Source organism: Leopardus geoffroyi, chromosome B3, assembly GCF_018350155.1.
Source record: "Leopardus geoffroyi isolate Oge1 chromosome B3, O.geoffroyi_Oge1_pat1.0, whole genome shotgun sequence".
Taxonomy (NCBI): Eukaryota; Metazoa; Chordata; class Mammalia; order Carnivora; family Felidae; genus Leopardus; species Leopardus geoffroyi.
Genome location: NC_059337.1, coordinates 53,975,249 through 54,001,042, shown reverse-complemented (window position 1 = coordinate 54,001,042; position 25,794 = coordinate 53,975,249). Strand labels below are relative to the sequence as shown.

At 45.7% G+C, this 25,794-nt stretch overlaps 1 protein-coding gene and 1 non-coding gene across 5 annotated transcripts; one reads left to right on the top strand and one right to left on the bottom strand.

The window, feature by feature from the left end:
* Window positions 1-1,325: 1,325 nt before the first annotated feature.
* HDC (histidine decarboxylase) lies at window positions 1,326-25,266 on the bottom strand. Of its 4 annotated transcripts, none has more exons than XM_045449770.1 (12): window positions 24,912-25,266; window positions 21,983-22,155; window positions 17,763-17,876; window positions 16,715-16,837; window positions 13,520-13,654; window positions 13,109-13,252; window positions 12,585-12,651; window positions 11,593-11,755; window positions 11,412-11,502; window positions 7,280-7,378; window positions 2,966-3,067; window positions 1,326-2,834 (listed from the first exon to the last, which is right to left on the bottom strand). In XM_045449770.1, exons 1-12 carry the CDS (start codon window positions 24,979-24,981, stop codon window positions 2,091-2,093), a joined length of 2,025 nt encoding a protein of 674 aa, XP_045305726.1. In that variant the 5' UTR covers window positions 24,982-25,266; the 3' UTR covers window positions 1,326-2,090. The 4 variants fall into 4 exon arrangements, with proteins under 4 accessions (XP_045305726.1, XP_045305727.1, XP_045305728.1 ...); XM_045449771.1 differs by lacking the exon at window positions 24,912-25,266 and adding an exon at window positions 24,350-24,858; XM_045449772.1 differs by lacking the exon at window positions 7,280-7,378.
* Window positions 25,108-25,223, top strand: LOC123584496. Its single transcript, XR_006705463.1, has one exon. It is a non-coding gene; the product is annotated as a U5 spliceosomal RNA (small nuclear RNA).
* Window positions 25,267-25,794: the final 528 nt, after the last annotated feature.

Below are 25,794 nucleotides of genomic sequence, written 5' to 3'. Positions count from 1 at the left end.
TGATCGTGTTACAGTGGATCTGGTGGTAAGCAGAGGTTATCTCAAAGGGCATGTTCTCAGATGAGACACCAGCACTTACACTGTTAGCCAGAACATTAGTGTGCCTGTAACCAGAGCCTACTGGAGCCTGACCACCTTTAAAGCCACATTTTACATTTTCCAGTTAGAAACTCAGAAACTCTCTCTCACAGCCTGATGGCTTCCTCAGCCTCCACTTCCTCCAAACCTCTGTGATTCTGGCCAGGAACCACAGGTCTACTCTGATGGATAGAGACACCAGCACAATATCCTCAATACCTGGGTTCGCATGTGTGTGCATAAAAGTAAGCCCATGACAGATCATCAATTTTACATTACTAATTTTTCTCTTTTAAAAGGGTCACAAATTGTGGCTGTAGACATACCTGCACAAATCATCAGGTACAAATGGTTATTTTTTAAAAATATAAGCTGATACCCGTGTAAATCATTCAACAGGTCTGATTTTAAATGTATTGTTTGGAAACATAGTCAGTGCATAGATAGGATGCTATAGGCTCCCAAATAATTTGGGGATAAAACTAAGAAATGTCAGCATCTGAAATGGAAGCTAATGAGAATCACTATAAAATGAATAAGATTAACCAAGTGCAGTGACCTACCTAACAGATGATTTGTTAATGTGTTACTCATTTGCACATCCACTCAATAGGCATTTAGTGGGTGCCTGCTCTGGACCAAGAGATGAGATGAGCACTAGCGTGATAGAGTTTTCCAAGCCTCTATTTAGGAAGTCAGGTCAGACCTTCAAGGAAAGCTGACTAGAATGATCACTGGAAGGAAATGTCAACATGAAACTGCGCTCTTGACAAAGACTATCTCCTTGACCAGACTCCTGCCAGGTTCCTCCAAGCCATCTTGTCGACCTTGGCCACAAGGCCAAGATGGGCCTCTGTCTCCCAGCCTCTGTGGGAGGGTAGGAGTCTAACTTCAATGCATACCAGTTAGCAAACCCAGATGGATTTCACATGAACCAATGCTGTCTTCTTGCCTTTTGTCATTTTTCAGTTTCCTGACTCTACCAACTCCCTACTTGCCTCCTTCTCTACCCCTCATTCTCCCTTTAAAATGCCCAGTCACCTCTGTATAAATCAAAGTTGAGTCCAGTTTATCTTGGACTCTTTTCCCTATTGCAATAGCATATTACAGATTAAAATCTGTCCTTACCACTTTAACTAGTATCCAGCTTTGTTTAACATTTATGCTGTTAAAATAACCAATTTCAGAGCTATCTCATATGGAAAGAAAATGGTTCTTGGCATATAAACTAACCATAGTCAGGTTGTCTGTGAGCACAACTTTTATTTGACTACAGCGTCCAGAAGAAGAGAAAATGTACAAATTCCAAACCTACAGAGGGAACATTTAAATGTACTGAAGGACCGGGGGCTTGCTAGACTGGGAGCTTCTGATCAAGTACAAGCCTGAACAGCACAGTATGGTGGAAATGGCATGGGCATTATTGAAGACAAGGAGACCTGGCTTTCCCCACTTACAAGCTTTTGTGACCCAGAGCCTTAGTTTCCTCATTTGTCAACTGGAAGTCACAGTGCCTGACTCAAACTACCTGCCTTCTTCATACCAAGGGCTCCTCCAAAGTCATTTTTTCACAGTTAAATCCAAATCTTTAGCATCATGCAAAGTAGAATCCATAAGTACATGCATTTAGGCTCCAGGATAATCTCTTATTAATTAATCAATGTTTCAATGGTCAATTAAATCACACAGGATATTTTTTTTAAAGACAAGTACAATTTATTTCTATGTTATATTTCATATCACAAGCTGAACCACAGAAGCTGCCTGTCAGTACACTACCTTGGGTCCTTTCTCTCTGACCAGACTGCTAGAACATTCTGTACCATGCTGGCTTAAACTCCCCATTTGTATCCTGTTGTGGGTCATGAAACTCTGTGAGAATCTGATAAAATTATAGGCTCCCTTAAGAAGAATGCACATACACATAATAAGCACACAAATTCAGCACACAATTTTGAGGAGTTCAGAGACTCCCTGAAACACATTCTTGGGTTCTGGCTGAAAACCCTGATCTAAACCATTGCCTGCAGAGGGCAACAGGGCAACTGGAGCCCACACTGAGAGCTGCATTCGGGAAAGCTGGGGACACTGTAAAACTTGATTAGTTTTTTGAAGGCACTTTTCTTTAGCATCATCATTTCTTCTGGAAACCTAGAGAAGATTCTGGCCCTAGAAGAGCCCTTCACAGAGCCATCTGTGGGCAGTGGCTTCTGAGCACTCACAGGCATGCTATTGCAACTGAAGGAACGCACTGCCTTCTTCTTATTTTGCACAGACAAATAATTGAACAGGAAGGAGGACAGCTTGTGCTTGGTGACATCCGGGGCCTCTTCTGAAAAGCAGTCGTCGTCAAGTGGGTCCAGCAGGGTTTCAAGATGGCAGCTGTCTTCCTTTCTCACAGGACTGGCTTCCACATGTTGAGGCTGCTTGATGATCTTCCTGGCCTGGGCTGGGTCATATCCGGCCCCATTGACAGACTGAAGGGACGTCCCATTGGCCAAGGCTCTGGGTCCCATGGTTTGGGAGATGAGGTTCCCAACCTGAGGGCTAGGTTGGGAAGTACAGTGCTGACTCATGATAAGAGTGGCAGCATCTCGAATGAGATTCCAGTCTCTCAGGATGTCATCTCTGGTGGTGAACTGGGATGTCACAGTGAAACGAATAATCAGTTTGTCCTGGATAGTGGCCGGAATGAGGAAGAGATGACCATCTCTAGCTAATTCCTTTAATACACTTTCTGTGAGACAATTAGGACCCTGTTTGAAAAATAAAGAAAGTGAAGTCTATATTACATCCCCAATAAGCATCCCCAGAAGCCCAGCATTTATATTTCTAAGAGGCTAACCAGCCAATACTATTAATCATAAGCCATAGAAGATGGCATTACCTTTAGACGAAAAACCACCAGGCCAAGGTGCCTCTTGGCAGGAATTTCAAAGAAAGGGTCATTTCTGACCAGAGATTCAAAATATTTTGCCATTTCAGTTCCCTAGAAGTGTAAGTAGAGAACAGAGTTTAATAATCAGACAGGGGACAGTTACGCATAAACTTTCATTCTGCTAAACGGGTTTACACCAGTGACACCTTTGAACTGCAGAGTTGTGAAAGTCTTCTGCCTGAGTTTCTTCTCCATTTGATTTTGTTTATAGTCCAAGCTAGAAAACCTCCAATGGCTCCCTATTACTTGTCACATCAGATTCATCTCAAGAAATCACTTCTGAGGGCTCTTTTTCAACTCGCCCCCAGAACAAGAAGGCATCAATGCAATCTGGCCTCATATCTTGGTTTCACAGCTTTTTGACTGGTTGAGGTGGCAAGCGAGGGCAAAAACCCAACCTATTCTCTGCATTCCCAGCCACGTACCTCGTGTACCAGCTGCATCTGCCCAAAGGAAGACATCCTTGTTTTTACGGTATGTAGAGGCACCATGGGGCTGTCAACAGCTGTGCCCTCACCCTAAGCCTACATCTTTCCCTCACCTCTCAAACCTTTTCAAATCTTATACCTCAAATGCTATTTCATTTCCCCCACTTTTTTTTTTATATTACACAGGGTACATATTTTTACATATCCTCCCCACATACGTCACAGAAAACTGACCTAGTTTATCAAGTATAGAATATCTATTTGAGATGATGGAAGAAGTTCTAGAAATAGTAATGATAGTTGCACACATTGTGTGTGTACTTAATGTTACTGAATTGTACACTTAAAAATGGTTAAAGTGAAATTTTTATGTTATGTATATTTTACCACAATAAAAAAAATGGAAAGCTTTGTACCATATTAACCTTTCATTGAAGTTTATGTCATTTTTTTGTAAGTTTCCTTTTTTTTTTTTTAACCTAGGATTATTAACCAAACAAGGGCAGGTCTTAACTTTTCTTTCATTTTAAAAAAATTTCTTCAAGGGGCGCCTGGGTGGCGCAGTCGGTTAAGCGTCCGACTTCAGCCAGGTCACGATCTCGCGGTCCGTGAGTTTGAGCCCCGCGTCGGGCTCTGGGCTGATGGCTCAGAGCCTGGAGCCTGTTTCCGATTCTGTGTCTCCCTCTCTCTCTGACCCTCCCCCGTTCATGCTCTGTCTCTCTCTGTCCCAAAAAATAAATAAACGTTGAAAAAAAAAAATTAAAAAAAAAAAAATTTCTTCAAGCATCCGGAAGGATCTCAATAAAATATTTGCTAAGTAATTGCTATCACCTGGTTCTCATTGAATCACCTGGTTTTCGGACTTGATACTTGATTTCAAGAGAACTCAAAAAATTCAGCTAAGCACATCTTTGACCACGTTGAAGCAAGTTGCTGCAAACCTCATCCAGACCCCTTTCTTTCTGGGAGAGACCACTGTGTAGTCTATTTAAAATGGTCTCCAATCACTGCCCAAGAACTTTTCATTTTCAAGTCCTAAAGCTCTGAGAGAAGGCACCCTTCTAAATGTTTTCTAACTATTTTATACTTTTGTAATTCATGTTCTAATTTCGCCAGGATTCTCCCCATATCTCCTTCCCCTCCAGGCCAACTTCCGCCCACCTGCCCTACCAATTTTGATCTTTCCAAGTAAATGTTTCTTAACTCTACATGAGTACCATTAAGACATCTCAGGTACAGACCTAGAGTCAGGCTACGTAAGGACCATGAAGCTGACACTTTTGAGCAAAGAGACCCAGAAGTCATCTTTGTCCAACCTCTTCATTTTCCTAGGAGGGGCTGAGAGAAAGTGACTTCCCCAAGGTACAAGTGGCAGAATGCAGGTCTCCTGGTCACCAAGCACATGCTCCTCCCACCATGCTCTGCTGCTTCCTACAACATAAGCTGTTTGCAACAAGGTAGAAACAGGGGCCAAGGGAAAAGGGAAACCACACAGCATCCCTGCCACCAGAAACCACCTTTATGGACGAATAAAAAACCTGCTGCTCCCAGTGCCCTGAACCACTCTAGGTCAAGGGTGGGCAAACTATAGTCCCACGCCAAATACAGCACCCCCCAACCTGTTTTTGTAAATAAAGCTTTGCTGAAACATAGCCATGCCCCTTTGTTTATGTATTGTCTATGGTGGCTTTTGGGCTAAAATGGCAGAGTTGAGTAGTTGCAACAGAAACAGTATGGCCTACAAGGCCAAAAATATTTAGTGTCTGTCTTTTACAGAAAAAGTTTACTAATCCCAATTCTAGGTGACAGTAAATGATTGGTGATGATGATGATGATGATGATGACGACAATGATATGTTGTCATTAGAAGAAGAGGGAAATGGAGGAGGAAGGGAGAGAAGGAAGAGGAAGTAGGAGAAGGAGGGGGAAAGGAAGAAAAAAATATTCATCGACTGTTAGCTGAGCATTAGGCCCTGTACTATAAATAAGGTCTGTATATGTATTATCTCATTTAATCATCACCATAAACCACTGAGAGAGGTACTACCATTTCCCATTTTATAAATTAGAAAGCCAAACACAGAAAGTTTAAGTAAATTGTCTAAGATCACCAAACAGTAGGTAGAACTAAAACACCAAACCCAGATTCCATTTTCTAAAGCATTACTGTATTACAGAGGGATACACAACTTGGTTTTCTATAACCTTCAAGAGCTCACATAGTAGAAGATAGCCCAAAATTTTGAAGAGAGAAGACCTTCCACTCTTGAGCAGGGCAGTATGGGGCCGGTCTGGGCGACCACCCCAAGCATTGTTGTAAGAATCTAATAAAACACTATAAGGTATTTTTAAAATTTAAGATGCTATGCAAGTCATAATTGTGAGCACAGTCAAGTTGAAGAAATAAAATTAACTCACATCAAACAACTCTGTTTTAGTTCCACCTCTTACTGTTGTGGGACATTGGCAATCTTTGAGCCCAGTTTTGTAAGTGCGCTTGAATAGGTGATCTTAGGAATGACAAGGAAGCAGTGACTGGGACAGATGGAATAGTCAGGAAAGCTCCTGGGAGAAATGGAACTTAAACCATTAATAACATATGGAGAAGAGAGAGCAATCCAGGAGGGCAAAGTGAAGGTGAAGGTGCAGAGGCAGGCTGAGGATACAGCTGAAATGGGTCATTGGGAAGCCTGAGCTAAAATAAAGGCTGATAACCAGGTCCTTGAAAGCCAGGCCTAGGAGTGTGGGGGAGCTGATGGGAATTCAGAGCTTTGACTTGTAAGAGGAGCATCAGGGGAGTTGACCAGCACCTACACATTGAATTCCCAGTCCTAAGAGTTTTCCTGATGCCTTGTAACCTCCACCGTCTTCATTCCTCAGCCACTACCTCCAATCATGGGTCTGAGGATTTAGAGTACAAATTGCCTAACATCCCTCAATATCCTAGGTGACAGTCACTCATTGATAAATGTCCAGTTGACAAATACCTTGACGTTTATTACAAATGTAAAATTACCAACAGTAAACCAGTCTTTGTTACTGCTTCAACAATCTTATTTGGTTTTGTGTTTACTTAATGAAGACGGAATTCCTAAAGGAAAGGTAGACGGACAGAGTAATAAAGGACAATGTCTTTGGATTTATCTAATGCCGTGGCTTTTACCAATGGCTTTGTCTTACTTATAGGCACTCAGAGAAATGAGAGAAAAACACTGCTGGCCAAAGTTCTCAGTGAAGTCCCACCCTTTTCATGAAGAATATGACAGAGAGACAATGCCTGTCTCACCTCTGGGTCTTGTTTCTAGCACAATGATTTTTTTGTTGCTGTTGTCGAATTGAGTCAAAATAAATTGTACCAAATAGACTTTCAGTAAATACCTACTGACACGATGCAGAGATGTTTGTTCCAGACTTGGTAGGTCTACCTCTCACAGCCAGAAGAGCCATGTCTCAGGTGTAACCATAATAGGGACTCAAATTTTCAGACTGCTGTGATAATCGGAAAATTCTTAAAAGGATATACTCCTACCGTAGACACACTAGCCGCCCTGTGATTTATTTTCTCTTCCTCTCTCTGCAAACCAGGCACTGGGAGCATCACTCCCAGGTGCTTGATGATAGCAGAAGGAATAATGAGACACTTATTCAAGGGGAGACAGCAGATAGCCCTTGGTGTCATGTTCTGCTCAGTGTCCCTCTAACTAAGAAATGGCTACCCTAAATAATCAAGTCCCAGGAGTCCAAGAACAGGCTCAGACACCTGAGCCAACACCACAGGTCCTCTGGGCAGAAACCAGCCTTCCTCCCCATGAGGACACATAGCAAGACTACATACATGTCTGACGTGTGCTTGAAGATTCTTCACCCCAAAGGACCGAATCACGAACCAGAGTTTAATAGAACGAAACCGCCGGCTCAGGGGGATCTGCCAGTGCTAGAACAAAGGAACACAGTGCTCATGGTTAGAGGCAAGGGCACTGCTCCCTCATGCACTCCTCAGCTTTATCATCCCCTGCCTGCCCGGACCTCCAGGGACAGAAAGTGTCACCATGACTCCCAAAGCTGTTGCTAAGGAGAAGCTAAGGCAAATTATCCCAAGGCTGCCCTGTCATGTGACCAAGTCATGGTGAAGGTGGCCACTAGTTACCCTTGTCCAAGAGCAAGACAAGTGGAAACCAAGCCCATGGCCCTGAACAAAGGAGAAGGTATTTTGCTTCAAACGCTGCTTTAAACATTTCATCTCAGGCTGAAATTCAAGATAGGGGCAATACATGTTTTCTCTAAAAGAACCTAAGTTTCTTGAAGTGCAGAGAATAAAGTTCTATTTCTATTCCCCCCTGTAAAATGTAAAGTATAGTGGTCAAGAGCTGGGATGCAAGAGCCCCACAGACCTGGGTTTCTCCTCCAGCTCTGCCAGTTACTATCTGTGACCTTGGGCATTGCTGCCTCACTGGCTCCTGGTGAGACAGAGAATGGACAGCACTTCCGAAGGCAGGAAAAGAACCAATGCAAAGAGCCTCGCAGGAAGTTGTCAGCAAGTGTTGGCTTTTTAGATGATAAAAACGTGAGCTACAAATCACAGCAGGATTTCTGCCTAGGACCAAGATAATCAGTATTTAACCTCTCTGTCTTGTCCTGACTTCATTCTGTGACACGCTTGTGCCCACAAGAGGCATCACTCCAGCTTTCAGATTTGAAATGAACATCCACATTTCGGCCTTTGTTTAACCAAAATTGACCCTTTGTTCCTGGTGACCAATTCAACAGAGCTCAAAGTTCAAGGTTCAGGAGGCACCATAGATCTAAACATTACCAAGCCAATTTCAAACTGATTTCGCAGATCTGAAAACAGACCAGTGGGTTTGGAAAACATTGGAAGTTAACCTGATGAGTAAGGTCGTTTCTAATGACCTCTTCCTCCGATGGTCAGAAAGTAAATGTCAGAATACTTCACCATAATTTCTGTTGACTAAAAATAAATATTTGTCCCACTGAGTATCTACTCATCCACAGGATTGCCAAATCCTCAAAACTGTACTCACCTTCACCATTCACCCTTATTTCCTGACCCGGCACGCTCCCTTTGGGGACATTCCCCCTTTGTTGATGGACAAGGTTCTCCTACATCAAATACTAAGCCTTTTGTTTTTTAAGCAAAACATTCTAGTGGTGAGGACTGGCTTGGGGACTCATTCACCAGAAAAGGGCATCAAAACCTGGACACAGGACAAAATTTCTGTGACAGAGAAAGCAGTCAACTCTATACCCCTTGTTAGATAAATACTCTAGGAGAATAATGAATGGATAATAGGAGCCTTCTCTAAAAATATTGTTTCTCAAATTGTTATGGCCAATTGACTGCTTTATCTCACCAGCAAATTAAAATGAGAGGCAGAGGGGTGCCTGGATGTCTCCATTGGTTGAGCATCCAACTTCGGCTCAGGTCATGATCTCCCAGTTCTTGGGGTCGAGACCCGCGTCGGGCTCTGTGCTGACAGCTCAGAGCCTGGAGCCTGCTTTGGATTCTGTGTGTCTCCCTCTCTACCCCTCCCCCATTCACGTTCTGTCTCTCAAAAATAAATAAATGTTAAAATAATAATAATAATAATAATTTTTAATGAGAGGCAGAGATTATTTTATTTTTTATTTCTTCATATTCTTTCGTATACCCGGTTTTTCCTCTGGCCATTATTCCAAACCCAATCCATGCTGACCCAGCAGGGTGGTTCTAGCTGATATTTTCTGTTAGAGCAGGAAATTTGGACTTACAAAGAATGACATGGATCTTCTTGAACTCGAGACATCCCCAAGCCTCCTCTGTGTCCTTGCAAGGTTTTGCAGGTCTCCCCTGCCAAAGGAAGATAATGCCCCATCCACTAGTGGGAGCTGGATGTCAGAAAATCTAGCCCTAATTTTAGGTGGTGCCAGGGCCTAAGGATGAAGTCCCTAAGTCTTCTCTCCCAGGAAGGTGCTCTGTTTCTGGCTTATCTCAAACATGGCTGGCCTTCAATTTAAAGCTACAGCAACCTGAGTGAAAAGGAGTTTGGGTCAGAACAGCAGTGAAGACTCCCAGGATCACAACAAACAGAAGCTTCAATTTTCTAGGACTTTCTTTGAGACTTGAAAATTAAATCCATACAGTTAGAGGTGGGGGAAGGAAAAGGATACAGCAGTACCTTCTGGATGTAGAAATATAAATAATAAGGCTAAGAAATATAAATAACCAGTGCTAAGAAAAGTTTAATTCAATATTTTTATAAGTTATCTGGAAGAGAGAGAGCACCATTAAATCTCCAAACTGATGGGAATGAACCACAGGAACATCTTGAGATACTGGTGTGAACAAACAGACAAAACAAAACAAAAAAAGTAACACGAGATCCAAAGTGGGCCGAGGTAAGATAATACTCTACAATTATGATCCAAATTCACTTATAGGAGGATGGACACCATTTCACACTCAAGAAAGAAACAACTTAGAATTACCCTTAAAGATACCTACCCCTTAGGATGCTGGGGGAAAAAAAATTTTTTTAATTAAAATTTTCTGAAAACCTACCCTACAGGGCAATGGAGATGAAAGAACCATTATTTGTCTATTTTTATCAACTTCTACAGGGTCTGTAAGCTTACTACCTGCAATGGCAATCAACAGTCTCAAAAATCTAAAGGAAGTGTAAACTGGCCTGAGGGAGAATAACCAATAAAAATCAAGAGGTGACAGAGCTATTAATTTAGGACTAAATGGGCAACACATCTCAGCTGCCCAAGGAGACAAGACAGAACCATCTCTTTACAAACTAAATCTCACAGACATCAGGCATTGCTCTCTCCGCCTCACTGCATTAATTCATTTAATCCTCACAACAAGCCTAAGAAGCCAATATTATCATCATCCTCATTTTACAGATAAGGAAACCCAGAGAGAGAAGTTAAGTCATTTGACTAAGGCCACACAGGTTAACAAATGGAGGAACAAGGAGGAATAAGGAGGAACACAGGCCATCACCCTTTAGCACCTAAATGCTTAACCATTTTGCTATAGCAAATCTCTACAGCTTAAGAGTTTCTAGGAATATTAGCCCTACCGTTTATTGAGCATTTGGCACATTCCCAGTATTGTGTTAAGTGGTCTACATGTACATTCCCATTTCAGCCTCATAATACCGTATCAAATCCATGCCAGTGTGCCCATTTTACAGATGAGGAAGCCACAGCTCAGAGAGGGCCGTTAAGTTTCTCAAAGGCCCACTGCTGGCATGGCATTTCAAACCAAGCTCATCTCTCTCTGCTCTGCTGCCTCCCGTTGGCCACGGATATATAACTGGTTTACATCTCTGTCTTCCCTACAATTAAGGGAAAGGCTTGTCTTCAAACTGAGGAGTAAATCTGAAAAGATTGTTTCCACAAGAGTCAGTACAGGCTGAAACTGTGGGCAGGTTCAAGAGACCGAGCAAGGTACAGCTAGTTGGGATGGCCAGGACTGCTCAGAGGCGTCCAGAGCTCAAGAAGTTTGGTCCCTGTGCCCCATCACCTCCCATGGAGCCTCCCACCTTGTCTCTGAGGGGACAAGAGATAAAAGCGATTTAAGCAAGGATCCTCTTTCCCTACCCAAGGAAACTCTCCACCCTTCCCCGATGCTGGGCAGTAAGCAGAAAAGATTATCCAAGATGGAGACAGAAGGGAACTGATCCACTCATGATGGAAAAGACATTTCTGGGAATTAAGGAATGCCACACATACTCAGGAAATGTGCATACTGCCTCAGAGGTTGGTCTCATTTTCTAGGCTTTTTAACAGTTTTCTGGGTTTCATTGCATATACTTAGAAACCAAAGGCATACAGCAGTATATTATGGGATGGGCTCACAGTGTGCCAATTTCAGACAGGAGCCAACATAAAAAAGACCCTCTGGGGCCAGGTGCAGCCAGTTTCCATCTCAGAGGCCACCATTCCTGGCCACTCACCATGAAGTCAGTGGCCATGCCCGAGTTGGCATGCCTGAGGTAGATGGGGTTCACGCTGAAGGTCTGCTGCAGCTTGTACTTGTCCTTGACCCTGTGGGTTTCCAAATGGGATTAGTGGCTGAGGTCTCTGCAGAGGAAGCAAGGCTTGCCCATGGGCTAGAAGCTTGGCTGTCACACTCACCAGAACCCAGTACAGTCAAAGTGCACCATCATCCACTTGGAAGGATTAAAGGTGAAGGAATCGGCATACTCGATGCCCTTCAGAAACCCCCGGAACTCGGGGCACAGGAAGGCAGTGCCTGCGTAGGCAGCATCGATGTGGAGCCACAGCCCCTCACTGGCACCTGGGGAAGCAAATGTCACCCGGCTAGGAGGCAGGACTGGGGGTGGGAGTAGGGGTTGCCACCAGCCAGCTCAAAGGCATCTCTCTCCCTGTGCAGTGGCTGGTGGGCTTCAAGAGAAGAGAAGAAGGGATGGCCCACTATGGCTGGAGGATGTGGAGATGGGAGCAGGGGGGCACATCAATGGGAGTGGAGCCTCCTAAAGGGAAAGTCCACAGAGCCATACCTGGCCTTTCTCTCTAACTGGCCAGAGGGTTGACATCTTCTTGGCATCAACCTAGAAGTTCCTGGCACAGAAACTAACTTCCCACCAGCCCAAATGTTAACACATTTAACACCAACTTTAGAGAGGGGACGTCTCTCTTTCCTAGTGGATTTCTTGCTTGGGGACTTTAAACAATCTGCTTTGGGTCTCTTCTCTGCCTTTATCTTCTCCTATGGCTTCCCCTAGCCTACCATTTTCCTTTCCTTAGCCTAGAAGAGAAAATATTTCACTGTGCCTCATTTACCCTGGGTTTTGCATATAGCTTACTTTGAGTAGATTTCAGCATACAACTGAGAGGGCAAGAAAACCTGGAGACCTCCCAGTGTTGTCTCCTGACAGGATGCAGGGCAGGGGTCGAGGGGCAGCTCTCTAACCCCTCGCTCACCACTGGGAAAAGCTGTGACCTGACTGCCTAGGAGAAGGCATTTGTGAGCTGTGGTGGCTCTTCTTACTCTCTCTGCAATGACCAAGGAGGATCATTCCACAGAGCTAGTTTTGGGTTCTTGCTCTAGGGAACATTCTGAAGTTCATTACTTGTTTTCCTAGCCAGACAGGGCAGACACTTACAGATGGGGCCCAGCTCTGACAGGCAGTCAAATGCACAGACCCCTGTGGTCCCCAGCGTTGCACACACCTGAAGGAAAATAAAGGAAGTTAACGTGGGAGGGTGGGCTCGTGTGACACATTTGGCCTGAAACAAAGATTCTAACCACAGGTATTCTCTACCCCACCCATCCCACCTCAACAGTATGTATTTCACATTACACTTTACCAAGACCCACAGTGAGAAATATATTTTATAAAGCAATCTAGTACATATATATGTGTGTATTTGAAATAAAAGTCTCACCAAACAATACATACTCTGGCTACAGATAGTCTCTATTCTACTTATTTTTTCTTATGCGGGTTATGATCCACAGAATTTATTTCCTAACACACCAACAAACAATAACTCATAATTTGTAAAACATTGTATTTGACAACATCTCTGCTTTTCTTTGCAGCAGGTTACTTGCCTGAATTCTGCCCATACTCCTTCCTCACCTCCAGGTTCTAAAATTCTAAGCTTAGAACACATTCTGACTTACAAAGACAGGCACCAAGCCCCTCTCCTTGTCCTCTTTGATGGCTTTCTGAAGAGCTTCCCCTCGGAGTGAGAAGTTGTCATCCACAGGCAGAAATTTCATCTTCACAAGAGAAATCAAACCAGCTTTTTCTACTGATGAGTGAGCCTAGGACCATGGACACCTGTTAGCAGTGTCATCCTGGGATGAGCAGCCCCCTGTCCCCCCACCAAAAAACATACTGCTGAAGCCAGACTAAAGAAATCAAAACTAACATTTGGTGTGTGTCTTCCCCTTCAGTTCCTGGAGACTACCTCCAAGGCCTGCACTGCCCTGAGCTCCAGCATACTCATGTCTAGAAAAAAATTACTCAAGAGCTAAGACTCCAGAAGCCAAACCCTAACCCCAAGGTTTGGCCTGTATTGGGCAACTCACCTGGTCAGAGGCATAGGCAATGAGCCGGGCGTTCAGGGAGGACTCGTCTGCCCCAGGTTCAGAAGCTTTCATTTCTAGGATTTTGTTCTTCCTTGCTGCCAGCAAGGCAATCAAGGTGGACTCACTGACTGTGCTCTGTAGTGGAAAAAGGATTACCAGTGGCAGTCTTTCCTTGAGTTCTCTGGGCATATTCCCCAGGCTTCTAGGTGTGGTGTGGTGGTGGTGTGTGTGTGTGTATGTGTGTGTGTGTGTGTGTGTGTGTGTGATAGCCATTCCTAAGAAGGGGCTCCTGCCAAAGGGGCTGTCCTTCCTCCTGACTCTCAGGCCTATTCCACATTCTCCCTTCACAACACGTTGTGCATTCCTGGGACACCTCCCTCTCCTCTCATTTTCTAGGGAGGTAATGAAAGTACATTTTCACCTAATACCAACCTCTTTATTCAGAGGCCACAGAGACCAACAGGAGAATGTTCGGCCTCAGCTAGGTACAAATTTGCTTACAGATATGTTTGCTCCCCACTTAAAACTTGCTGAACATAAAGAATTTTCAGTTTCTTAGGAATGGCAAGAGTTTGTTTCTAAAGGCATAATCCAGAGAGAGAGGTCCTGGCCTATGTGAGAGGCTAGTCACTTCGGCCTTGATTTTGTTGCCAATGGCTCTCGTGACCTTGGGTTAACATTGCCTCTCTGGAAGATTCTTTTCCGTTTATAAAATGGAAAGCATCCCTCTGGCTGCCTCCCAGAGTGGGAGGATTGATCATCCAAATGAGGGTTGAAAAGGATTTCATTCTGGCCACATGATTATGGGAATCCTGTGGGCCCCCTCAGCAACCTTACAGAAATCTTGGTTTCTCATCATTCATTCACTCAGTCTTTGGTGCCTTTGCTTCTTGAAATCTTGAGGTGACCGACAGCTGATAGCTCCTTGTTAAAAAGCCTGGCAGACAGTGTCATGGGGAGTGGTAGAGATCAGATCCCATTAGATATTCAGTAACTGGAAATTACTCTACAACAAGGAAGTCAGCAGAATAGTAATACTAATAATAATGCCACCTTCTGTCTACATTGCTATTCGTAGTTTACAAAACTTTCTGTGGTCTCTTCGGCTCCTCATAAAACCTCTCTGAGGTTATTGTGACTCCTGTCTACAGATGAGGATAGCAATGCTCAGAGATGTTACAGGATGGAATCAAGTTCACACAGCTGATGAATACAGGAGAAAGCAGAGTTTGTATTTAGACAGGCAGGGGGTCGAATCCTCACTCTTCTACTTATCAGCTGAGCAAGTGGGACAAGTTTTTAACCTCTCTGAGTTTCAGGGCTCTTATCTCAAAAATTAGCGATGATAGTATTTACCTATGGAGTTCTTGAGATAATTAAATGAAAAGCAAGATTGTGTACAGTAGATATTTAGCATGTCTCCCAGATAGAATACCTGAAGCTGTAACTATTTTTGCAAACAATACAGAAGGTCCACAACATGCAGTAATTTGTCTTCCTTGTGAGGATTTTAATCTTGCTGCAAGACTGGAGAGAGAGAGGGAGTCACTTAGCTAGCAAATGAGCCCAGCAACCTTTCTGGTTCTCAGCTCAGGGCACCATGGCTGGTTTTATTTTAAGGAAGAGCTCATTGAATGTCCATATCCACTCTGTGAGGAAAACATTATTGTTATTATTATTAATTATTATTATTATCATCTCTATCTTACAGAATATAAAAGCAGGAAAATTACATACTACAGTGGAATTTAAGAATCTGAGAATTCTCGGAGCATCTGGGTGTCTCAGTCGTTTAAGTGTCTGACTCTTGATTTTAGCTCAGGTCATGACCTCATGGTTCGTGAGTTCAAGCCCTGCATCAGGCTCTGCGTTGATATTGTGGTACCTGCCTGGGATTCTCTCTCTCCCTCTCTCTCTGACCCTCCCCTGCTCATGTTCTCTGTCAATCTCTCTCTCTCTCTCTCTCTCTCTCTCAAAATAAATAAACATTAAAAAATAGCTTTAGGGGCGCCTGGGTGGCGCAGTCGGTTAAGCGTCCGACTTCGGCCAGGTCACGATCTCGCCGTCCGTGAGTTCGGGCCCCGCGTCGGGCTCTGGGCTGATGGCTCAGAGCCTGGAGCCTGTTTCCGATTCTGTGTCTCCCTCTCTCTCTGCCCCTCCCCCGTTCATGCTCTGTCTCTCTCTGTCCCAAAAATAAATAAAAACGTTGAGAAAAAAAATTTTTTTTAAATAAATAAATAAATAAATAAATAATAGCTTTAAAGAAAAAAGAATCTGAGGGTTCTCCAAGGTCTCAGAACCAAGCCCTCCTGAATATCCAAGGTTTACAAAACCTAGCAATGTGGGGCGCCTGGGTGGCGCAGTCGGTTAGGCGTCAGACTTCAGCCAGGTCACGATCTCGCGGTCCGTGAGTTCGAGCCCCGCATCAGGCTCTGGGCTGATGGCTCAGAGCCTGGAGCCTGTTTCTGATTCTGTGTCTCCCTCTCTCTCTGCCCCTCCCCTGTTCATGCTCTGTCTCTCTCTGTCCCAAAAATGAATAAACGTTGAAAAAAAAAATTAAAGAAAAAAAAAAAAAAAAAAACCTAGCAATGTGCATGGTCTGTAGGAGGCACTCAGCAAGCTCCATTATGCCGATTGCTTTTGACAAAAAAAGAAATATTTGAGGAACTATCATCTGACAGATATCCAAATGATAGGGTTATATGATAAGATAAATCGATTTATGTCATTAATTTTTCTTACTACCAAGGGTCTCCTGGACCCAGGAGGGAGGGAAAGAAGTTCCTACTTGCCTTTTTTTTTTTTTTTTTTTTTCTGTCCATTGGCCATAAGGTGTTAAATAAGACAAGGAAGGGGAGTTGTCAGTTCATAAACTAGGAAACCTGAATCAAGCAATACTGGAAATGTGATAATGTGTTGATTTCTCAATCTTTTTCAAAGGAAAGAGAAAGGAAGTGTGGAGGTGGCAGCAGTGTTAGTGGCGGAGGTGGCAGCCATGACAGTGGTGGCATCAGTGATACTGGCGGCAATCAGGACAGTGATGATGGTAAAGGCAAGAGCGGTGGCAGCGATAGTAGGGCAGTAGATGACATAGGGGAACCTCCACGGAGAACAGGAGAATTGCCTGGGCAAGGGTTCAGCTGATCTTTCACTAGTCAGCCCTCAAGCTGGGAGGAGCTTTGCCAATGGAGGCACCTGCAAGACGCCGCCTCCCTGGCTGCCAGGTTGGTGATGCAGGAAGTGCTCTGGGAGTCCCAGCATTTTTGCCAGCCAGTCCATGACGTTCATCTCCAGCTCCGTGCATGCAGGGCTGGAAGCCTGAAAGAGGGAAAGCAACTTCATCCAGACAGCTCCAGGACACCAAATGCAACTCCACACCGGCCCCAGAAACACATCTGTCTCTGCCCTGACCCTCCCTGGATCCCTGCACTACCAGTGAGAAACTGACCTATCTTCCCCCTGGAGAAGGGGTCAATGTCAGTCCCTGGGCCCCATTCCCACCCCATCCTTTACCAAACCAAAAAGGGAAGAGAATGTAGGGCTTTAGATTGATGCCACCCTTGGTGAAGTGGAGTCTTTCTTAACTCCAAAGCTCTATGGAGAAACAGCCCTAAAAATGATTGCTTCCATTTGGCCTCCCTAGTCTCCCAAATATCCAGCCAAGTGGCTTTTTGAAGGCCAGGGACAAGTTTTAGGACTAAGAAAGAAAGCACTCCTTCCTGGAAAAGACATCAACACTCCCCCCTCACTCCTCTCAGCCTTCCCTCCCCACTACACACCCTTCAGGCTTAAAATATAAAGCTGTTCCAGGAGGCTTCTGGCACAGTTTAAAGCTGTTTGGCGCTTAGGGGGTTATTAAGGGAAGTCTGAGGCTATATCCCTCACCCCTCAAAGACAAGAACACAGGGAAAGTTGTACCCACAGGCACCAAAGTGCTTAGTTAGGATCACAAACTGTGGGAATAACCGGATCTCGGTCCAAATCTCATCTCTGCCTCTATGAGCTGGGGAGGTAAGTTACTTAAGCCTCAATTTCTTCATCTACAAAATGGGTCACTATTCATGATTCCACAGGGTTAAAGGATAAGATGAGGTAATTTATATAGAGCTTAAGCCCAAAGAATGTAGCCATTGTTAACATTTAACTCGGAACCCACTTCAGAGATCAGGACAAAACATGTCTGCCCCAGGATGTCACTTTCTGCCAGTTGCCACTGGTTAGAGCTACTGCCATCGTTACTCACCCAGGTGAATCCCAAGCAGTTGATGGCATCGGCCAGCATGTCTCCCAGCAGTGATGGCCACGAGGTGAGAGCCGGGTAGTAGGCGTGCATGTGGGGGCTCTGCCAGTGTACCACCTGGAGGCAGAGAACGTATATGTGTGGCACCAGGAGGCTCATCTGGGAGGCTTTCCTCTACCAGACACCCTCTCTGGCAGGGGGAAGCACCCACTGTAGAGATGGGCTGACACTTTTAAGACAGTCCAGTAAATGACACAACTCCGTAAAAATAAAACAGACTCATGGTGTCCTTGCCACCCATATTCCTCATAGTCTAAGCTGCTTCCTCAGTGGAGCATTTGTGCAAAGACCAGAAGGGAATATGCAAAATGAAATCAGGTATAGTAATTAGGGTTGTGGATTCTGGATAGTGTGCACATTAGTCTCCAGTGCTTGCCCCCCATGCCACCCTGCCCGGTAATAAAGAGGAAGAGGAGACTATGAGCTCCAGAAGAATAGGCTACCTGCCTCATCCAGTTTCTTGTGAAAAAAAAAAAAAAAAAAAACACCCTTTGTTCTATGGACGCTGAGCTCCCTGGGCACACAGCTCCTGCAGAGGATCAGGATGCAGAGATTCAAAGCTGTCCTTAGCTTCCCAGTGGGGATGGTGAAAGGAGAGAAAAGGGCAGGGGAAGTGCCAGCCCAAGGGCATGGGACCCCCACCTCCAAGTTAACCCCTGAGCCCACAATCAGGTCCAAGAACCAGATGTAAGCAGGAGCCAGGTGGAAAGACAGGGCCCCACATTAGACTCATTGATCATCTAATCTGACTTCATCTCCCTGTTTTATGAACATGCCCTTTTCATTTCATGTTTTTGAGCAATACTGTGTCCCCTGACAGGAAGACACTTCCCATAGTGACAGAACCTTCCAAAACCTGTTAATTCTTAGAAAGGTACTGAATACCCATTTCCTCCACAAACCCTTCCTCAGTTTCCCAGCCCCCTTTGATCCTTGCCCTGAACCCATGGAACATTCTCATTCTAGATAGATGTTCCACCCTACTGAGAACTCATAAGTCAACATCTTAGTGTATCATCGAGCTATTTGGTATGCACAAATTCTTTTTATCCCTCACTAGCAAGGGCAGTGTCCTAGACAGTGCAGGTGGTAGGAGGAGCATACGATTAAAGTCCAAGGACACAGGTTTCAGTCTTTCCGTTGTCCCTAACCAGCTGTGTGAGTTTGTAGGTTTATTGTGAAGCTAAGGAGCTTAAGCTCCACGGTCCCATGTTTGCATGGGTCTTTTCCAAGAACCACACTTAATTTTATTTTCTTACAGGGGAACTCAAAATTTATATGTGATTCAGACCCCATAAAAACAAGATAGTCCTCTATACCTTTCTTGACCTCAGTTTCTCATCATAAAATAAATCTTGTTTCCTGGGGCTATCATGTGGATTGGTCTAGGAAGAAATTTGCCAAATGAAAAGCACTAATGTTCATGGTAAGTTAGTCACACGGTAATAGACACATCATTTATCCTGACTTGACTCAGATAATCAGACCTCTTCCTCCGATTTTTGCCAGACAAAATGTGTTCTACCTAACAATATCTCCCCCTTTCCATGCTTTATCTTGTTTAATCCTCACAAGACCCCTATGAGGTAAACTGTACCATTACCCCTGTTTTACAGATGAGAATGAGGGCTGGCTAGTGCGAAGCAGCATCCACGTGATCACACCCACCTCACAGACACAGATAACTGTGCCAAGACAGAAATCCAAGGCTGTCTAACCCCACAGCCCAAGCTCCTAAGCAGGATGGTGTCCTGCCTTCTCCCACTGTGCTGCTTTCTCTCCCATATGAAGAGAAGAGGTTTTCCTTTCTTTCTTTCTTTTTTTTTTTTTAATGTTTATTTACTTATTTTGAGAGAGAGCACACAAACATGCACTCAAGCTGTGAAGAAGCAGAGAGAGAGGGAGAGACAGAGAGAATCTCTAGCAGGCTCCATGCTGTTGGCAAAGAGCCCAACACAGGGCTCAAACCCACAAACCGTGAGATCCTGACCTGAGCGAAAATCAGGAGTTGGACGCTTAACCAACCGAACCACCCAGGTGCCCCTAGGAGAGGAAGTTTTTCTAAAGCAGAAGGACAGTTATTGTTTGTGTCACGGCATGGAGAGAAAAATCAATCCAGTCTTCAATGAGGGGCTGGTCAGAATGAGAAAGCAAAGGGCCAACTGCTTTCACGCCATCTCTCAGAGGCTGGTACGGCCTGTGAGATTAGATGGAAGACGGGGCCCTCATTATCAGTGTCCTTAGTGACGGTATTTTGGAAACCCCAGAGAAGGACTTCCATCCCCTGGCCCTATCAAGAGCCAATTATCTGTCCTTGCAAGATAAATATGATAAGATAGGCTAGAGGAACACTTATCAAAAACAGGCAGACCTCTGCGTCCAGAAGTGAGTCTCTTTGACCACACACCCCAGCAACTGCTGGAATTGCAATCAAACAAATCAGCTCACTTCCGCCTCTTCTGACAGTTGCTCTCAGTCTCACTACAAAACTACAGTTGGCCCCTCAGGAGATTACACTTTACAGAATGAAATCCATGAGATAATCTTACCGGGGAGCTAGCTTCCTTGGTAAAGCTTTACGATAGGGAAATTTTCAAAAGATGCTTATGAAATAGGCTGAGTGGTCAGACAGAGCTGTGTATTTGGCTTTGTACAAACTTGCCAACCAATACGTTTGTAGACACTTATTCTGAGTTTAAATAATTTAGCATCCCTGCCTCCAGGCACATTTCTGTCACATCTAAATCTCTTAGAGGATGATGGTTGTAAATCTCAAGTCAGCCTCAGAAAGTCTCTAGACACATGTGGTTCAGGGGCCCCTGGGTGGGTCAGTCTGTTAAACGTACAACTTCGGGTCAGGTCATGATCTCACGGTTCGTTGAGTTTGAGCCCCGCACCAGGTTCTATGCTGACAGTGCAGAGCCAGCCCACTTCAGATCCTCTGTCTCCCAATCTCTTTGCCCCTCCTCCTGCACTCTCTTTCTCCCTCTCAAAAATAAACAAACATGAAAGGAGGGAAGGAAGGAAGGAAGGAAGGAAGGAAGGAAGGAAGGAAGGAAGGAAGAGACTAGACACGTGTGGTTCAGGACATCAGTGTCCCCAGCAGGCAGAGTGAGGACAGCCTGCTTGTTGGGGTGCTGCTGAAAGGCAGTGCCTGGGTGAGCAGTCTCAGGCTGGAGCACTCTGTCACACACTAGTAGGGATACTAGTACAGGAGAAAGAGCAGAGCTTTTGGACTATGACTGGCCTCGGCTAAAATCTTGGATCTGCCAGCCATGAATTCTGCAACTTTGAGAAAACAATGAATATCCCTGAGCCTCAGTTTCCTCATTTCTAAAACAGGGATTGTAGGATCACTGTGGGATAAAACAGGCTGGCCTGTAATGGGGCTCATCCAGTGCCTGGCATGTGGCACGGAGCCCAGTACAGGCAGCCCTTCTGTGGGAGGGGGACTGGTACACCTTAACACAAGCACCTTGGCACGGCTCTTCGCCCCTGGTGGCCAGGGATGGCTCACAACCCACAGAGGCAGGCTCCAGCTCAAGCACCAGCCAGCCTCTGTCTGTTTCCTGGCCCTGCCAGTGCTGTCACCAGCCTGTGCTCTTTGTCACTGGAAAGCTCCTTCCTACTCTTGAAAAGCACCTCAATCACGAGATCCCCCTTGGTAGGGAACGACACGGTTCCAGCCTCACTCAGCATCCTGGGCCTCCCTCCCTGACAGGGTGCCCTCTGAAGGTGTATTCTGGGCCTCCTTCCCTCCCTTCAGTGAGTCACAGCATTCTGTAGGAGAGTCCCTGGCTCTCCCAGCTGGGGCTTCAGGGACTGTCTCCAGCCTCCTCTCTCTGTCATGCTATCCACATCGGCCTTTCCCCTCAGACCCAATTTTCATTCTCATCTCATCCGATTAGATTTCCACACATCTGTCAGGCCAGGCCCTGGGGTGTCAGCCTCCTACCCAGCATACAGGTCAGCTCTCGCATCAGAAACCTAATTTCGGTCACGGTCCTGGCCCTCTACAGCCCACAGGTCAGGCTTGTGTGTTGGTGTACAAGGGGCAGGCATCCCAGGCTTACCCAAGGCAGGCCTCTCTTCAGGCCTACTGCCCCCCCCCCACCTCCTCTGCTCTAAAACCCAGAATCATCTTTGTGGCAACTGTATCTCACCCCAGGCATGATGATTCGCTCAATATCCCCAAAGATGCTGTCCCAGCTGTCAGGTTCCTCGGGAGCACTGTCAGGCAGCTGGGCTCGCAAGTAACCAGGACGCACGTCTGGAGTCACCCGCCGCTCCCGTACGGTGCTCAGGTACTGGCAGATGTAATCCACCATCTCTTTTCCTACAAGGAGGGAGTAGAAACCAGCTTCATGTCCCCCGACTGGGCCCGGCCAATTCATGCCTGACCCCCTTGGCTCACGGCCAACAGACTTGGTGAAGACGGAAATGGATTCATGGGCTGATGGGGAGAGGGTCTGATCCCTAGCATCAGCCTTGTCTTCAGAATTTAAGAAAATAAGTGAGGGTGGCGCGCCTGGCTGGCTCAGTCAGCACAGTGTGTGACTTCTGATCTCGGGGTTGTGGGTTCAAGCCCCACATCAGATGTGGAGATTACTTAAAATAAATAATTTTTAAAAAGAGTGAAAAAATAAGTAAGAGGGTGAATGAATGGTGGGGGGAGTGTGCGAGTGAACAAATGAAGAAGATGGAAAATCTTGAAGTGTAAAACTCGAGCACCGAAGTAAAATATTTCTTTTTCCTCCCTCTTCCATTATCTATACCAATCTTGATTGTCTCTCCTACCTTTCTTTTCTTCTCAAAAACAGAACATCTAATTAATTCACTACTTGCAGGTTTAGTAGAAACTCTGTGACTCTTTCTATCCAAAGATTGTTACACACACACACACACACACACACACACACACACACACCCTAAATTCCCAGCCATGTTCTGATACAAGCTGAAAAATCTGCTTGCTCACTATTCTCATTGGACCAGTAATTCCTCACTTTTGGACTCATGGGCTTCTTTGAGAATCTGATGAAAACGGTGAGCTTGCACACACAAAAAATATGGTATATAATTTCTGTGGTTCAGGGAATCCTGAAAGCACAACCACACCCAGACTGAGAACGGGGCACTAGCCTGAAGTCTTGGGGAAATGCAAAACCATGTCTTAATCACTGGACTTCTCTCCCTCTGTTTGCACCAAGACCTCAATGCCTGGAACATTTCTTAGATACTCAAAAAAAAAAAAAAAAAATTGTCAAACATATGAACAAATAAATAAGGAAGAAAAAGAGTCGACTCAAATACTCTGGAGCCACCGTAAATTATTTCCTTTTTCTTCCAGACAGTGCCTCCGTCTCTTGCTCTAAGTCTCTCTCTCTCTCTCTCTCTGCTTCTCTCCCTTTCTGTGTCTGTCTCCCTCCCTCTGTCTGTCTCTCTCAATATCTAAAATTTCTCCTTAGTACTCCTTAAGCTTTTCTCTCCCTGAAAAAAACAAAACAGAGAAAAGGAGAGGGACCCCTATTTCTTGTCTCTGCACCAGCTCTGCAAAAATTCACATGTGCAGGACCAGCTCCAGAAAAAACTGTGAAGGAGACAAAGCGGGATTTCGACACCCTCCTCTCTTCCCTTTGTGCTCTCCTCCAAACCTCCCACAGCTGATGCCTCTTGTGACTGTAGTGGCACCCCAGCAGAGCTCTGAGAGCACTAGACCTTGCCCGCCACTTGTCCAGGGGCGGGCCGAGATGTATTTGTGTTCTCTGCACAGGATACATGTCTACGGGAACCTGCTGACGACTTTTGGGAAGCGATGGAGTAAGCCAGCGCCGGCAGACAGGTAGAGGCTGAGGTGAGTTACGTCTGGGTGGAGGAGAGAGAGGAAAAGTTGCATTTCACATGGGACAACAGCTTACAGCAAACCACATTTTAGACGATATAACCTACCAGCGGGGATGAGGACAGAAAAAGCTACGGAGAGAAAAATGGTTAGCAGCTGTCCACTGCTCCCCTTAGCCAGCCACGCCTGAAAACGGGTTAACCATGGCTTCCTTCTCACCACACAAGGGCTCCAGACAGAGTAGCTGCTCAGTAAACATTTAGGAAATGAGGGACTACATGAAAGAACAGTGCTGACACATCCACGCAGAGAGAAACGAATGTAAAGAAAGGCTTTTGCAGCGACGACAGAATATTGGGGGAAATTTTTGTTGCCACTGCAGAATATGAATTCTTTTCCCCTTTCGCGGATCAGGAATCCGAACCCTGTGTCTGTGGGACCCTGGACCAGAAAAGCGCGACACACGGGAGAGTGGACGGAGAGGAGAGTGGGCGTGTGAGGGGCAGGGGGAAAGCCAGGTTGAGAAAAGTTTTAATTTCCCATCCTGCATTCTTTCCTCAGGAAAAAGCTGCGCGGAAGCCAGCTCGCAGAGGGCAAGTCTGATGCTCCAGTCAAATGACACCCCCAAAACCTAAGGGCGGATCACCAGCACCAGCTGCTGCACGGCATCAGGGGGCCCTTCGCTCACCTCTCTGCCTGTACTCCTCGGGCTCCATCGTGACCCTCGGCTGCGGGCCGGCCGCGACTCCTTCTCACAGACAGACAGGAATGAGGTGGAGGATGGGCTCCTGGGCAGCCAGTGTGGGCCCTTTATTTAAAGTGTTCTTTCTTCCACCTTGGCTCCACCCTTCAGAGGCCCTTCCTCTAGGCCTGATTAACTCCACCCCTCCTCCCCCCACCCGGGGCTGGTCAAGAGATCCAGGATAAAAGGCGCTTCTAGATTAAACAGGCCACTTAGCAACCCAGGCCCTCGCGTCAGTCCCCGTCAGTTCTTTCCGCCCCTCCATTCCCACCACAGAGCCCCCGCCTGGGACACAGCACAGCCCGGTAGCCCAGAACAAAGCCGAGGGGAGGCAGAATAAGCCGCACAAGTTATCCGTTATTCCTCCCGCTACTGCTTCTCTGTCAGCAGCGGGCAGGGAGGAACGGGCACCCCTCAGACAGGACGCCCGGCCGCAGGGCGCTTGGGGACACGCAGATACATGTTATCATCTCACGCGATGGGCTTTTTAAATTGCCACATAACACACCGTTGCAGAGAGATGAGAAAACACAGAGAGGCAAAAAGAAAAGAAATGGAAGCCTCACCCAGACTTTCATGGCTTTTAGCACTTGACAGGGTGCGTGCGTCTGCACGTGTGTGTGTGAAAGGGCAGGCCGCCTCTGCCTCGAGGAGAACAGCGCCTCTCTCCGAGCTTACTTCTGAGGGAAAAGCGATCAGATGCACGCTCTGGTTTCTCTTCAGATAGCATAAATCTTTTGCCATTTACTAAAGATTTCTGTGGAGAGGTAAAGATTGAAAGGTGATCAAATGCTGCGAAATTGCCACATAGGGGGCGCCTGTCAGTTAAGCGTCTGACCTCGGCTGGGGTCATGATCTCAGGGTTCTGTGAGTTGGTGAGTTCCAGGCCGGCGTTGGGCTCTGTGCTGACAGCTCAGTCTGCAGCCTGCCTGCTTCGGATTCTGTGTCTCCCTCTATGTCTGCCCCTCCCCCGCTCATGTTCTCTCTCTCTCTCTCTCTCTCAAAAAATGAATAAACATTAAAAAAAAATTGCCAAATAGAATAGACTTGTTTTGTTTTGTTTCCTGTCTTCATCTTTCTTGTCCTCTCGATGGTATTAGACAGATACTACTTCCTTGTCCTTGAGGCGCACAGTCTCTCCGGGCTTCCAGGAAATGGCTTGTCCCGCTCTCCCATCTACCTCTGTGCTGTCTGTCCCCTCCAATCAGGCTGTGGACGTTGGCACGCATACAGGTTTAAAGCTCGCATCAAATTTATACCATGAGGCCCTCCCAGTTTCTGAGCTCCAAAATCTTTTATCCAACTGCCTCCTTGACAAATCCCTTTGCATGGTGTCAGCCGACTCTGTGTCTGATGAGAACCCTCTCCCTGGTTTGCAGATGGCTGCACTC

Coding starts and splice junctions, on each gene's coding strand:
- HDC (XM_045449770.1), bottom strand. CDS start 24,981: ATGAAAGTCTGGGTGAGGCTTCCATTTCTTTTCTTTTTGCCTCTCTGT. Junction 11,756..12,584: donor GTCAGAGCTGGGCCCCATCT/GTAAGTGTCTGC, acceptor TTGCTTCCCCAG/GTGCCAGTGAGGGGCTGTGG. Junction 7,379..11,411: donor GCATGGCCACTGACTTCATG/GTGAGTGGCCAG, acceptor CCTTTGTTCTAG/CACTGGCAGATCCCCCTGAG.